At 36.5% G+C, this 16,130-nt stretch overlaps 1 protein-coding gene across 1 annotated transcript in view; it reads right to left on the bottom strand.

Moving 5' to 3' along the window:
* Positions 1 to 269: 269 nt before the first annotated feature.
* lmbrd1 (LMBR1 domain containing 1) overlaps positions 270 to 16,130 on the bottom strand; it is a 49,885-nt gene continuing 34,024 nt past the window's right edge. Inside the window, exons 10-16 of the mRNA XM_040001494.1 lie at positions 16,022 to 16,086; positions 15,740 to 15,842; positions 14,690 to 14,794; positions 14,432 to 14,581; positions 12,894 to 12,969; positions 2,284 to 2,375; positions 270 to 2,143 (exon numbers count right to left, since the gene is read on the bottom strand). Of these exons, the coding sequence (XP_039857428.1) occupies positions 2,033 to 2,143; positions 2,284 to 2,375; positions 12,894 to 12,969; positions 14,432 to 14,581; positions 14,690 to 14,794; positions 15,740 to 15,842; positions 16,022 to 16,086 (702 nt within the window). The 3' untranslated portion in view covers positions 270 to 2,032. The remainder of the gene's footprint in view (positions 2,144 to 2,283; positions 2,376 to 12,893; positions 12,970 to 14,431; positions 14,582 to 14,689; positions 14,795 to 15,739; positions 15,843 to 16,021; positions 16,087 to 16,130) is intronic.

Genomic DNA, 16,130 nt, shown 5'->3' with positions numbered 1-16,130 from the left:
AAAGAAATACGGGTTAAAAAAAATGAAATGAACTAATTACAGTGTACAGAGGGAAACAAGGAGAAAGTAGATATGACAAATTACACAAGAACTGAACTGCATCAGGTCTTATGGGGAGATGAATCCAGATTTGAAGTGTATGAAATGAGGGCAGGACAGAGGTACAACACTGTCTACATTTGTACAGCACGGTAGAAGTTCTGTCATTGTTTTGTGTTGCATTTCATCCCGTGAGATTTTGTCAGAATGGATGGACTTACGAATGCAGATTTTGATCCACCATGTAATACCATCTGGAAAGTGTGTGATTGGGATCACTGCCAAACACACAGTCAATGCAGCAAAAGCATGCCTTGATACAGAAACACACAATGGAACATTATCAGGCCTCTCCAGAGCCCAAACCTCAACATTAATGAAACAGTGTGTGCTCATCTTGACAGAGAAAATATACATCCCACATTTCTCACATATTTAATATCTAGTAATTTATATTTTATACTTTACATACATGTCATCTGAAATTATTACTGCATGAGGGGAAAAAATGTAACAAGTATTACAAAAAAAACCTATATATTGAAATTTGCACATGCATTATTATTTGCAGATTGGTGATTCTTGTTTTAAAGTGGCGTACATAGTTTCAATGAGAACAAAAACTGTATGTAAAAAGGCATTAAAGCCATGATGGGGTTTAAAACGGCTTTATTTCTTTAAACACAGGCATCGTTATATATTCAAACAACTTCCACAACCGATAAAGAGCAAGTATACAAATGATGCAGCTTCTGTCATCATCATCACCATCACATCACTGCATCCCCTCTATTGATTCTCACAAAAGGACAACAAACCTAACACGAATATCAAACCAAAAACAACCCAAAACAAAACAAAAACATTTCAAACTCATTCTGGCTGATTTCTGAGCGATTAATTTAGGTTAGCATATCCAGTTGTTGTGTGCCCATCATGGTCACACACATTCATGAGGCACAAGCACTTGGCTTCCAGAGTAAATTTACAGTTTTTCATCCTCCTCCTCAAACAGATAAGTACCTTGCAAAGATTTTAATATGCATGTCTAAAAGAAGCCCATTAATAGATCTGCCACTTTTGCTGTTAATAAATTCTCAGGTGCAGGCAAAAATGAGAAGTAGTAGTTTAATTAAAAAGAAAGTCACATCCATATTTTTTATTTCTATCTTTTCTAGTAATTTTACTATTTTCCTACCAATAAAGAGAAGAAAGCTGCTGAACCCATATAATTAAAACCACAATTAACTAAATCCTTGAAAATACAGCAGATACAATTGGTCCTTTACATTACACACACACACACACACACAGAGTGCAGGTATGCAAGTAGAGTAACATTTCACTGTGCATAACGGTCTCAGACTGCCAATAACTAATGCAGCGCATCCATTCGCACTATTTTCAACCTCAGATAAAAATCAGCAAAATAAACTGACAAAAAGTGCTACTGCTGTCAACACTTGGGATTTATTAGTCTTTCTTATACCAATTAGCTTTTCAGAAACAGCTTGTGTAGGTTCGACTGGAATTTTAATTTAATATGTAGATAACCAAACCATGTAAAAGGTCTAGAAAGCATACAGAAAGATTATAAAGCACATTTAGACCTGAGCTCTACACAAATAAAGCTTAGATTAACAAAAAAAAAAAAAGCATCTATGCTGCTACTCACAAATGTGTGTGCTGAAAAACAACCAATTTATTTCAGTTAACAGTTAACTTTAACTTTAAGGTAGGACTGACTTGGAGAACACTTCCAGTATCCTGTCATTGGTAACACTGACGGAGAAATACAGTTGAGAGGTCTAATTAAGGGGAGGCATGCGTCAACTTCAACCAAAGATGAAATAGCTGTACAATAAAATAAACAAAATATATTTAAGAAAAAAAATCTGTATTCATTACTTAATGAAATTGTGCTTTCTAGTCCCTTTTCAGTGTTGGTTATGATATCTATAAACCTACACAAGTGAACAGTGATTCTGCTTTTTCAGTGCACGTATTCATCATCACTGAAGTCTGAGTCATCGGCCTCCACTTCTCCTTCAATCACAGACTTCTTCCCTCTGCAGCAGGACACCACCAGACCAATGAGGAAAGCCTAAAAACAACGATGAAAGCACACATGACAAAATATATCAAGGCTCATTTCATTGCTAATGTGGAAAATATTTAGCTGAGGACTTGAGCGATAAATTCAAAATGCAGACAGTGACATCTCATTCATATCTTTGGACTTACTCCAATAAAAGCCCAGTTCCCAAAGTAGTAGATGGTGCTGAAGAACCAGAACTTGTGAAGGAAAAGATAAGACCTTGTCACAGTGCACTGATCTGAAAAGAAGAAAAGCATAACATTACTGACAGAGGCTATATGCAATGTCTTCTCTCTGTGGCAAGTTTTAAATCAAGAAGTCACTTTGAAGTATTTGTCTCACAGTATTGTTTGGACACCTGTCGTGATTTCAAATGACAGGCTTGAAAATCAATACTTGACTAATGTGGGCCCAAACGGTTTAGTAGTTTCACTCTAGTGGTTCATTGTTTTTAGGTGAGAGGTGTCTGCATGACACAGATAGGTTCTCTGTGGTCTGGAGCACAATTAAATGTGACACATCTACTGCTGCTTTCTGTTTATAATTGCACAAGTGTATCACTTGTTATACACCTGTGTTATAAAGTAGTCTATATTAACTTAAGAGCTCAACACAGGCTGCTGTTACTACATGGAGCAGGGCCTCGGGCAATTTTGTTATTGTAACTAAAAAAGACAACCAGTCGTCGGAAAAGAGGAAAGCTGTGTCACTGTCAGTGTGAATATGGTTCAGCCAATGAATAAAACTGGAATGAAATGTAACATTTAATGGAGTATATCCACTATAACACACTGAAACCCCAAAAGGCAAAAGCATGGGCCCACAGAGGACACCAGCAAATGTGAAGACAGTGAACCATAGGTTATGGGTTATGCATGTAACCCCAATTCTCTGATGACGCAAATTCAGGCTCATGACTGTGTTATAAGTAGACATTTCAGGCACTTCAGATCTTTAGATATGAATCCATCACAAGTCTGGTCACCAAATATGCAGTGATTCCTAAAGAACCATTTGCAGCTATAAGAAGAACAAACCAAAGAATACAAACTGGACTATTCTTTGTATTTTGCACCAGGAACCATGAAGTGTCAAGTTGACGAGTTTGAATCCAATATCTTAAATTGTGCTCTGAAATGTTTCATACAATTCAGAGATCTAAGTGATCATCATTTCTACATCCACTGACAAAGACACGGCCTATGTCCATATAGAGGTAAGGTAAGGTTAGGTAAGGTAAGCCATAGAGCAAAGCTTCTTTGAGTTAAAAGATGACAGGATGATTTCTTTGAAATGACAGCAGAATGACTAAGTGCAGGGGGAAGAGAGGCATATTGTTCAAATGACGTTTCTTAAGACAGCTCAGGCTGTGCAGCATCTGATATTAAATGGATGTATTTACATAGATGTATGGAAATATGTAAATTTCTTTATGTATAAGTAATTGTGTAATGACTTTACCTGTCTCGCCCACTTGACATTAAATCAGACTGTGTGGCCAATGAATGACATCCCCTAATTAAAGCCACAGAAAACCTGCCAAACACCTTGCAACATTGTTTGCAAGTGTACCTTTTATCCCCTTAACATCCGCCCACTTTTATACTGAACAAAACTAAAAAGCTTGAAAGCACTTTGTTTGTTATTCTCTTATGATGAAAACACAGTCCAACACATAGTGATTCAACAAGTATGTGGCCTCGGAGATGACAGAAAACATAAGAAACAACCATTTTGTTGTATACCTACTGTTATTACAAAGTAAAAAGTGCTACGGCTGCTTCGTCTCTGGTATTTGTATCTTAAAATGGTTTATAGCCTTCATATCTTTGCTTTGAATCGATGACTCAATGAACGGGCCTGTGCCATTTCAAATACACTGGCAGAATTTTCTTTGAGTGCCGTAAAGTGTTAAGAATGAAAAGGCAGAAAGTGCTCACACAGATATCGATTTGATTTCAGTTTTTGTGTGCACTGCACTTTTGCCAACTACTGTGTGAAAACTGATAAAGATGCATTTAAGAGGATCATCTATTTACTTGTAGTGCATTAAAGCACCCATTCATTATGTGTATGTGTTACTGTAGCTAGCCTATGTGACTTAAAAGCAACACAAGTTAATTTGTGTAGTGCATTTCTTGCACAAGGGCAACTCAAGCTCTCACTTAAAAATTAAATTAAAAAAAAGAATTACAACATTAAAATGCAAATAAAAAGAATAGAGAAGAAATTAGAAGAAAAAACATTAGACACGAGGATTGAAAACAAAGGAGTGCCAGATGGTTGATGTTGAGCACTGAAGGGTGAGTCAAAGGAAGTGCAGAACATAAATGTTTTAGTGTTGATTTCAAACAAGGCTGAGTTTCGAAAGTGGAAAAGACTAAAGAGGTTAAATGCTGCACAATAGTAATCCACTAAATGAACCAATTTAAAGCTGCCACTTCAAATGTATCAGTTTTCTGGGAGAACCTTTTTGTCCTAGCCTCGACAGAAGTAAGCAAACCTCAACTCTGCAATGTTCCTCAAATGACATTTTATTGCGGTGACCAAAAGCAGCTCAATCATTATTGACTCAGCACTGTGATCATGAATATAAAGCACATCAAAATCAAAAGCCCCAGGAAAGAAACTCGCTTATTGCTTACATAATCCAATTGCCTTCTCTTTTCTGTCGAGCTGCTCTTTTCCTTATGCTGGTGACATCACCTTTGAGCTTCAGCTCCCCACTTTTTGAGTGAACTGATACTGTTATTGATCCGACTGCCGCAGACAGCAGAAATATTATAAAAGTCTTAAGCTGAGTCATTTAGCCTTTATGTGTATGAATGGGTATTGGCAGGCGTGGTAAAATGCTGGTGACGTCAAAAGTAGAAAGTGCCAATGATATGCATGCCATGTCTGGGTCTCTTCTCAGCTCCACAATTGTTTTGTGTGAAAACACAGTAAGAACAGATCACATTTATTAATTAGCTTAGCCATGCACACTTAAGCAATAAAAACAACAAAGTATATATGGAAATACACTCCTTTATAGGACTTGCATCATTTCTACAGAACAAGGCAAGAGAGAAAGTCCCAAAAGCTGAAGTCTGGCTATGTTAGAGAGCCATCTGGAGCATTAACGCTAACCCTGCTGTGCTGCTCCTATCACACTGTTTCTTACACAGCTCTTCACACTGACTTGAAACGTATGAACAGTGCAATCAGACCTACACAAAGCTACATGACATCAAGGTCCACAGCAATAACACAGTCTTTTTGATTTTTTCCATTAAAGTCAATACTTTTAAAAGCTTTCCCTACCAGAGTTCGGTGGAAAAATTCAGCTCAGTGCTGTTTCATCTATAATACAAATGAGAAGACACAATCCCACAGGAGTTGTGATGTGCAACAAGAATCAGCTTTCACTTCACCAGGACCAGGAGATAATAGAAGAAGCAAGTCTTTCTTCATCACTGTGACCCCACTCTTTTGCTCCACTACCTCAGCCATCTGTAGCTCTCCAGCTGCTTACCAGAATTGCAGGGCACTGAGTGGGATCTACAGATGGTTCACAACAGTGGTCTGCCTAAATATATTATCACGTACACCACTGACCAGCTTCACCTTGAAATCATTACCGTTCTCTGATAAGAGTATGGGGCAGCCAGGGAGTGCAGGTAATTTCACCCTGACTCATGATACCCGGGTGAGTGCTGCCCGGTGTAGGATGATGCATTATGCATAACTTTCGTCTGTGCATCTGTGCAAATACATGCATAGTACTCTGCACACACAATGTGCTCTTCCAAAAGGTTCTTGATCAGCAAGCTCTTGTGCCAAAACTGTATGCTTTTACTTTCCATCTAAAAAAGCAGAGAACTTTTATTCTAAAGTCCTTTGAGAATACTGCCGTTCCTTCAGCAGAACTATTTTCACATTTCTGGCTTCACTTATTAGTGTTGTGCACAAGAAAAAAAAAAATCACCAGAAACATCTTTTGGCAGTAGACAAAAAAAAAAAAAAAAAAAAAAAAAATCAATTTGAGCAGTGATCAAGTTCCACAAAAAGATAACACACATAACCTAACTTGATCTCACCAAAACTACTGATCATACGAACTAAAGCCAAAGTGAGAAACAAACGGTTTTCTAAAGCAAAGGACATTAAATTAAGTTTTAAAATCAAGGGCGATCGTGCTAAGAGTGGAGTTCGCCTTGTAATCGGAAGGTTGCCGGTTCGAGCCCCGGCTTGGACAGTCTCGGTCGTTGTGTCCTTGGGCAAGACACTTCACCCGTTGCCTACTGGTGGTGGTCAGAGGGCCCGGTGGCGCCAGTGTCCGGCAGCCTCGCCTCTGTCAGTGCGCCCCAGGGTGGCTGTGGCTACAATGTAGCTTGCCATCACCAGTGTGTGAATGTGTGTGTGAATGGGTGTGTGACTGGATATGTAAAGCGCTTTGGGGTCCTTAGGGACTAGTAAAAGCGCTATATAAATACAGGCCATTTACCATTTACCAAGACGAATGCTAGAAACTATTACTTTTTAAGAAAAAACTGTAATTATTTTTACACATTTAGCTGAGATAAAGGGGTATTGGGAGCATCAGGTACAGTCAGGTATTAGATGTAGAAAGCTCAATCTTCTTTTAGCTCTTTTTTGTGTCTCTTCCAGCCCTGAAGGAAACAGCTGGCTGCTAAATGCCCCACTACAATCAACAGGTCTATAAAAACTGGGTTTATTTAAAATTTTCAATTAGGATCACTTTTAAGCAAGAAGTAGCATTTTAATTAAGCGTTTTTAAAGCTCAACCTCTATCAAAAAGTAATTTCTATCAGTTAATAGTGGAGGTCTTTCTGAGCAATACCAAGCAAATATACCCTTTGAAAAGTGATTTTCTTTCCTCCTATAAAAGGTAAGGGGTGTCTGTGGATTACAAAATGGGCATTTTTCTTTCAGGAGAATTACTTTTGATTGACATATTCCATTGTAATGCAAATTGATGATGATCCCATTGATGGAAAGAAAATTACTATTAATTTGTGTTGGGGTTGAGGGAGTCCTGTTGAAAATTGCTATGGTACCTGACATCTCAGAGCTAACACGACGCGACCATCAGCCCCCTCCCCAACTCTTTAAAACAATGCTGTGGAAACAGGGAAGTTGCTAGGAAACAGACAGGAGTCTATAAGTGTACAGTTTGATCTCTAAGATTCAATATAGGAATAATATGATACGTCTTTCAAGGTGAAAACCCAGCTTTATGTTGCTATTAAATTAATTAAGCTCACGCTGCTAGAATTTTACCCGTAATCACTCAGAGAAGCTCACTGATAAATTGAGCCACTGGGTCAAAAGCAAACCTTCGACTGGATGTATTGATATTAAATGTGAAATATACTTTCCTTGCTGCATAAACATGTTTTTAACGTTTTGATCTGTTCTTCTCCACAAGTGTGTTGTTTTGGTAAGAAATTCAGTGAGCTGCATTGGGTTCAAAGTTATTAAAATCACTGGTCAAAGTGTCCAGGGAATGAGTGTAACCACAAGCTGAGTTTCCTGAATTAATGACGTAGGTGTTAACATGACTGCAAAAAACAACAGTTAAGGACATTTAATCCCTTAAGTGAGGCAGTCATTATTATAAATGGACAAGAAAGAGAAATATGTGATGGGTTTGGCCACAATAAAAATCACTGCATCAATAAGTGACATTGAAGGTTATTTAAATAGCCCAACCAATCACATAAATGTCAGTCACACAAATTAAAAAAAAGAATAAATAATGAAATTCTGATTAGCCAAAAAAGGCTTGTGTGCGCACATAGACTCACAGAAAATACAACAAAACCACCAAAAATAACAACAAACAAAACTAACTGGGAGTAGTATTTGTTGATGGTTTTAGATGCATATCAGAATTTATGATCAAAGCAAAGCCCCCTGCAGAAGTAGCAGCATGAGCAACATGGAGGTAAGACTAATTTGACAGAGCAGCTGAAAGTTCTCTGTGTTTCAGCCAGGCTTCATAAAACCTATAATTAAAACTGAACAGGGAATGTTGCAAAAGTTCAAGTTTGTGCCAGGGCTTGTGAAATGTTACAAATATAAGATATAACACATACCCATTTTTTTAAAACCCTAAAATGCCTTTACTCCCTGTGTCAAATTGGATAATCAAGAGAACTTCAAGTTTCAGATTGTCTGGCGCCATGGCAGCTAAATCCTGAAGAATCATTTCCATTACGCTGAGTAAATGAGTAATGGCATGGTAATGACCTTAGAGTACATAATGGAGAGCCTGGCACTGAGCACCTGCTCGCCAAGATGTTAGTGTCATTACCCCACTGTGACCAATCGCCCAATCAGTCACTAGTTTGACTTCTACCCTCTTTTGTCTTAGCTGTCTTGATGTAATGTCATACTATGGGTTATTACAAAGTGATGCAGTTCCCGTGCCTTGTGATGCAAATTTCTACCAAAGGGTATTGCCATAATTTTTTCTCTTATCATTATTTTTACATCAACCAAAAGGGCTTTTAAATCTCAAGAAAAGATACATGTCTCCATATCTGTGCTTGAGTTCATACTAGATTAAAATTTCAAGAATAAGGAATTTGGACACAACTGGCAAATTCTAGGGAAATTTCTCACGATGGCACCATAAATTAAAGAACAACTTTAATGCCTTTACTATTTACTAATTATTACTATACCTGTTACTACTGTTTTGTCAACAACAGCATTTCTCAATTCTCAGATAAAAGTATTAACATGGTATGAAAAACAATGAAGAACCAACAGTTTACAAGGTGAGCACATTTTTTAGATAATGAATCAAAACGGGGTAAGTTTTAACAGAACTCATTTTTTCAAACTATGAAGTCTGCTGGAAACTTGCTTTTGTCAGCTTTATAGGCAAGGCACAGTTCCTCTCCAACAAGTCTATATCAATTACGGAAAGAGCACCGATCTCCTGAGTCTTCTCTCTGACACAAGACTCTACCTTCCTGCACCTAACTCAAGCGTCAGATTCTTCTGGTGGCTGTCCTCTGTTTTGTGCATACTCAAAGTTTTTCAGACTTTCCCAACTTTTGCAATGATTACTATTTGAAATGTAGTTTGCTTCATTTTTTTTGCTTCAACTTCATCATTATGTAGCAAATGTTAGAATAATGCAGCGGGTACAGAATAAAGACCATCAGCGTTGGTCATGTCTGTGTCACCCCAAAAATATTTTACCATACATTATGTGGAGCACATTTTTGCTCAGTGTGACACCCTGGAAAAACATAAATTGTGCAAATCAGATAAATGGAGGCTCTCGACTGTTTGCGCTGCATGTAGTCACCTTTCCACAACTACGCACTGTCTAGGGGCAAATCAAATACTATCTTCTTATAAACAAAAGGGATATTATCTAAATGGCAACAGAATTATTTTATTTTATCATACAGTCACTTTTTTTTTTTTTAACTGTTTTAGCTATTAAGTGTCTGATTGCAGTCCCTCTCAGTCACATGTGTTATCTCTGCTTGACACTTCCTTCGCCTCATGGTAGGTGGTACAACGGCTGTTGTGAAAGCAGGAGCCATTTACAAGAGGGCAAAAAAAGAACTCATTTTACTAAGCTGGTCAAAAGACAAATTAGAAATCTTGCCAGACTACTAACTCCAGCAATAACGACACCTTTAGTATAAGAGTGCTGAAGAGCTCCAAAAAAATTATGAGATAATTCTCACAACTAATCAGGAGCTCTATGGGTCATTTATAACGACCGCACGTCACACTGGAGCACCTCATATGTAAGAAACCAATTGATGTTTAGGCCACTCTTGTAAGAACTACCTGAACTGCTGCTTTACAAAAAGTGTAAAAGCCGCACATTTGGACCATTTTTTGTGAAAAGCAACAACTCAGGAACACCGACAACAACATGCTTGAATATATTAATAATACTGGCTTCTCTACCAAAATACTTATGATGTATTAAAAGAAACAGTGATATGTTGACATAATAATGCTAAAGATGAATTATAAAATTCTGCATCTGATTTTTCTGACATTCTGTCAATAAGTGTCATTTTATTTTTGGGTTTACTGAACATCACAAATGTCGGCAAAATGTAATAAAAAAACGAAATTATATGACATATTGCTTGTATTTATTTAAAAGCCAGCTATAAGGATAACTCGACGGCTTTACTGTTCTACATGATAATGCATGAACTGATATAAATCTATATTATCCTATATGACAAATCAAATGCAATATGTCTGTATTTGATATTTTCATAAGAGCAGGTTTTCTAAAAAAATATTTTATTAAATTTTCTGTTGTACACTTTGGGCATGGATGTAATAGTCATTTTATTCTGGCACCTACATGAATTTCAGTATCTCAGACACTTAAATGCTACATGTAGGTGTATATAAACATTAAATAAAATGAACAGATGAATGTGTTCTTAGGGAAAAGCCCTCAGATGCAGCAATATGACTTTATGCTTGTTTGTTAGTATATTAATATTGGCTCTAATAAAAAAAACAAAATAGGTTTTAGCAAGAGCCAAAGGAAATCAGCAGCTAAATTAATATGTGCAGTTTCCCAGCATAATAGAATTTTGTTGAACAAATGGTCACAATAGTCCACAAATTGAGTGTCTTGTGGTACCATCTGATTTGCAGCTATAAAGATATACATAACTTATCTTTTAGTAATGAAGTAAACAACAGGAGAAAATGCTGCAGAATCATGATCATAATTAGAATCATAACTGTTAGAGGTGGGGAAGAAGAACAAACATTATTATCTGAAATACATACAACAAAAAAGCTATCGCCACTTATTTTGAACAATATTCTTTGATAAGCATAAGTATTACTGGGAGATTTACAGATACCTAATTACTGTATGTCAGCAGGTGTAAACAAATGGTTTCAATGGATTTATTGGATATAACCTGTTTAAACATTAAATATAAGCAATCAATATAAGCATTGTTTGTTATATGTAATTATATATATATATTTATATTTCAAACTATGGTAATTAAATAGGTGTTTGAATGTTTACCTTTGATACGAAGGAAAAAATTGTAACATAACTTAATTTCAAATATGAAATCATCTGTCTTTATATTCCACATAAAAGTATTGTGTGTGATCCTATTAGTTATTTCTCTACAAGGCTTTCCATTTTTATAAGCAATGATCTTAACATGGCAATGATCTGCCTAATGAGGTTAGAATAATAAATATTTTGTAATTGAGAGATAACTTCTCACACAATGACAATTGTGAAACCACAGCCTTTAACAAATGCCATTTCCTCTAGTTCAGTGCATTTTAGCCACACACATGCTCTAAATATCATTTATATAGCTCCATAAATAATTACTCCCAAAAATAACTCCAAACACATCAAGTACCATTTAATAAATTATATAAAAGCTCATGATAATAATATCACTAATTTGCTGTTAGATTAATGATACTTGATTGTTAAAAGAATTTCCCTCACTTTGGAAAAGATCTTGCTACTGTTTGGTGCTGCATGCATCTGAAAAATTCAGAGAACAGCCTTCTAGAAACAGCCGGATAAGTGATAAGCTGACTTTAGCTCATATCTACATTTTATTAAAATCTAAAAATTATAGTAACAAGTAGTGAGTATGTTGAATCGGAGCGATTACAGACACGGTTTTACATTTACTTAAGACTACTATAAAATTGTATTGTAGATAGATTGTAGAACATTATAGAAAAAAAAATGTATATGAGCGAAAACTCATATTTAGAAAGGGTTTAGAAAGGTCTGTGTCCTCCTGTGTGAGGTTTCAGGTACTGGCACAGACTTTGTTGTGTGTGCAGAGAAAAGCAGGTTTAACTGTAACAATTTACTTTTCCCCCAGAAAAAATGGACTTTGAGGATTTAGCTACACAATTCTGGGGTAGGGTCTAAAAGACCATAACAGTGAGTCTGAAAGCCATTTTTCCTGTCATGTTACTACAGTTTAGGGCATACTGTAAAACAACACTATTTTTGTTTTGGAGAACAAAAATAGTATTAAGACTATTAAGGTTAGAGTAGTTGAGGAATAATAAAAGGCACATGTGTCAGGTATGTTGAAGAATGAAGTAAATTTATGATCTTGTTTGTTTTTCTTTAAACCTGCGTAGAAATGAAAATAATTCCTTTTCTGTCTTTTTACTTGAAGCCTTCAATGCTATGTTACCCCATTCAAGACAGATGTTACTGTGGATCTGCATATATGTGGAATAGCCAACTAGCTAGATAGATTGTCATATGTATCATAAACAAACTTATTACACAACGTTCACACATTTCTACAGATGTATCTTTGGCTTTACACATCATACAAAGTATCCCCTTCACCACCAACAACAGCCTGACATGAGCATTTATCACATGAATAAATAAACATAGTAGAGCTTATACTTATGTGCATGCACACGTTGGTGTATTCATGCCTCCTTTAGTGAATTAAACATTTGCATGTTGACAGTAAGACACTACCTACTGCATTAGTAAACATTTGTTCTTGGTATTATTAATTCTAATACATAATGAATAGTGATAAAGATTACTGAACAGTGTTCTACATTATATAACTTGGTCACACACACCGTCCTTCTGTTCCTCTAGCATGAATTCCACGTTATGAGCAATAAATGTTTCATGTTGTCTTGTAGGTTCTTTAAACATCTCACGATTGGAGCCAGCGCTACTATAGTGTGGTAGAAATGACGAACTTACCCTCAGGTGCATCTGCATCACATATCCTGGAGGTGTTAATAGTTGTATTCCCAGATGTAGGACCTGGTGATGGCATCTGAAACCAAAAAACAAAACAAGAGTAATGTACGTGTTTACTACAGAAACATTAAACACTGCAGTACACAAATATTTTGGCATTTTATGAACATGGAACTGTTTGAACTATCGTCTCTAAGAATTTATAACACTGAATTAGTACAGATCATCAACATACTTTATTCATATATTATCGGCTGATTTACATTATGCAAAGTAAAAACAAGATGATTTGGGTCCAAAGGACTGTAAAAGTTGTAATAATATTAATCTAATTTTCCTGCAGGTATACACAATATATAGCTATATCAGACATATGAGCCTCTGTTAACAATGACAGTACGGTGACAATGCATTTAATAACCAACACAGCTCTGTAATTAATTGAAGAAATCGAATAAATATCTAACTAATAATGAATAAAAGAATTCCTACCCTTAATTCTCAAAACAAAAATTAAATTTGTTTATTCTATGTTTAATTTATGTCAATTTTAGACACAAAAATAAAATATTTTTTGGTCCCTAATCCTGCACTTGGGGACATTTGCAAAAATCCATCCAATCAAATGCGATTTGGGGTGATTATCTAACTCCACCCATTATATAAAACTGCACGTGACCATGTGGTGCGCAAGGAAGGTAATATTAGAAATGTAGTGTTTTGATTTAAAAACCAAAAGGGAAAAAAAAAAGAAAGCAGCAAGTGTTAATTAATTTTGCTCCAGTTCCTCCTCCTGGTCTAACAGCCCAGATGAGGAAAAGTCTAGAGGCAACTAACCCTTTACTGCTTCTTAACTTGATTCTTCTCAGCCTCAGCGCATTCATTTGCTAAGCTCTGTCCACTTTTTAAGCAATTTAATCATATCTAAACGAGGAACCTAACAGAAACAAATGTGGGAGCTCATCATGATATTGATCACAGAAGAATTCAACCAGTCCTATTCAATATTTACTCTAAACTGTATGCATCTTTGATATAATGTGATATCAAAATTTAAAAGAAAAGAAACCACTTGATATGTGTAAACCATGTTTATGCTGTGAGTCAAATGGACTTGAATTTAAAGAGGCTCTTCTGTTTGATTTAACAAGAGGATGTTTCAGTAAAACAACACACCGGTTCATTTAAATTATGTTGTTTAAAAGATTTTTTTTCTGATAAAGTGTAGACGCAAGGGTGCATCTAAACCACCTGCGTACACCCACACAGCGAGAAAGAGCAGAGCTACATTAGATCACATGGAGGGTAGACTGTCAAACAGCAAAGCCACATAGTCTAATATAGAAAGACGGAACTGAAAACGAACAAGAGTCTAAAAGCCCCGCTGCCAGCCTGTAGAGACCATGCTGCTGCCTACACCAAACTGAACCAAAGAGGTTTGAACACACTGACTAACTGACACTGCCATCGTTAGAAGCTCTCATCAGGGAGAGTGAAAACAAAGAAACACACAGGAATGGACATGAATTTTTCCTTACCTGTACAAGGTATTTCTGGCTGCCATACATGACATATTGTGGGGCTAGACTATAGATCATGTAGCTGGTGTGCAGAACGATCAAAAGAAGAATCATACAGAGGAAGAGGAGAGCCTGGGGGCGAGTTTTCTTAGGTCTTATTTTGTACAGCTGTAAAAAAAAAAAGGAAAAAAAAAGAAAAGAAAAAAAGAACACATTATCATGTAGTTAACTGGGCATTTGCAAAAATTTAAATACATAAATAAGGCATTTTCTTACCCTTATCCAGAAGAACCAAATGCCCATGTTACGAATGCCGGCCATGGATGTGAGTACGAAGTACACTGTGATGACTGTGATCAGGATATAATCCAGTGGAAAAACCTGTGACATCAAAAACAAGTCAGCTACCATATAAATCTTAAATGCACAACAATAATTATTGCATCCAGAGCCAAACACTTAGGATGGTAATCTTTCAAGGAGCAACCAGTAAAAATGGGTAATACCACAATATCTGGTCAGCTCCAATAAATGCTAACCATATCTATCCTGGTTAGTCTGCAGCACATTCACACACCAGGGAAAAATCTGAACATCAACAACTGTTATGCTTTGCAACATGAAGTGTTCAGACTGGCAAGTTTAGGTATTTAAACCAATTTAGCAGTCATGTTTTGCCAAGCTTTTGTGTGTGGTCCTGTCATTAGCCTCGTCAAAGCAGCTGCTTCTTTTACAGCTAAACTTTAATGAAGAGGCAAATAAGCGTAAATGGTCCAAGTACCAGGAACTGGTAGATCAGTGCAGGAGGAGAGGCTGTATGGTGCGGTGTGAGCTGATTAAGGTGCAGCTTTTTCAATCACCGGTGCTGCAAAAAAGAAAGCCATCATGTCCACTCTGGAAGCTGCAGAGAGGGCCTCCAGATGGCTTTCAATGAGGAGGAGTGATCCTTTCGCCAATGCTGCTGGGAAACAAGCCAGGGTCTGAACAACCCTTGCTGGGTTTCCTGAGTGAAGGTGTATGATGCTGAAAAACCTGGAAACTCAATGACCTATCACTGACGATGTGTATTGTGTATCCTAATTTATTTCATTACAAATTAGCACTGACCCAAAAATCTGTTTAATGTGTTTAAAGTTCAGCACACTGAAGCACATACTCCCCAAGTTTTAAACAACATTTCAAGTTCATTTAGGAGAGACCAGTGATAAAGCTTTTAAATGATGCTTCATTGAGGTTAATGATGACAGAAACAAAAAAATATGGATTTAAGCATATCTTAATTGAGTATAATCACTATTCCAACGTGAGAGATGAGAGGATACTCACAGGTTGCAAGGCTAAAAGAAGTTCATTCAGAGGATTGGTTAGGTTGGTGCCAAAGATTATGAACCCAGAGCTGATGCCAGCCGAGTGGAGAGCTTTATCCAGACTGAGGAGGAAAAAAAACAGAGAGAAAGAAAAAGAAGAAATAAGGGTATCAATCTCCAGTATTAAACTTTAATATATAAGGTTAAATGAAGCAATTGCACTGTTTATTTTGGTACATTCCCTGTCTTACAAGACACACACTGCAAACTATTTTGTGTTACAGGACAAATCACAACTTACTTTGAAATGAAGAGGGCAATGGTGAACAGCAACGCAACCAGGATAAAGAATATGCCTAGTAATATCTGCAAATCAATCAATCAAAACAGAGAAACAAAAATAAATAACT

The sequence above is a fragment of the Simochromis diagramma genome, unplaced genomic scaffold, assembly GCF_900408965.1.
Source record: "Simochromis diagramma unplaced genomic scaffold, fSimDia1.1 OVJJ01000421.1, whole genome shotgun sequence".
NCBI classification, from domain to species: Eukaryota; Metazoa; Chordata; class Actinopteri; order Cichliformes; family Cichlidae; genus Simochromis; species Simochromis diagramma.
Note: the sequence above shows the minus strand (reverse complement) of the source record. Positions and strands in the feature narration are given on the sequence as shown.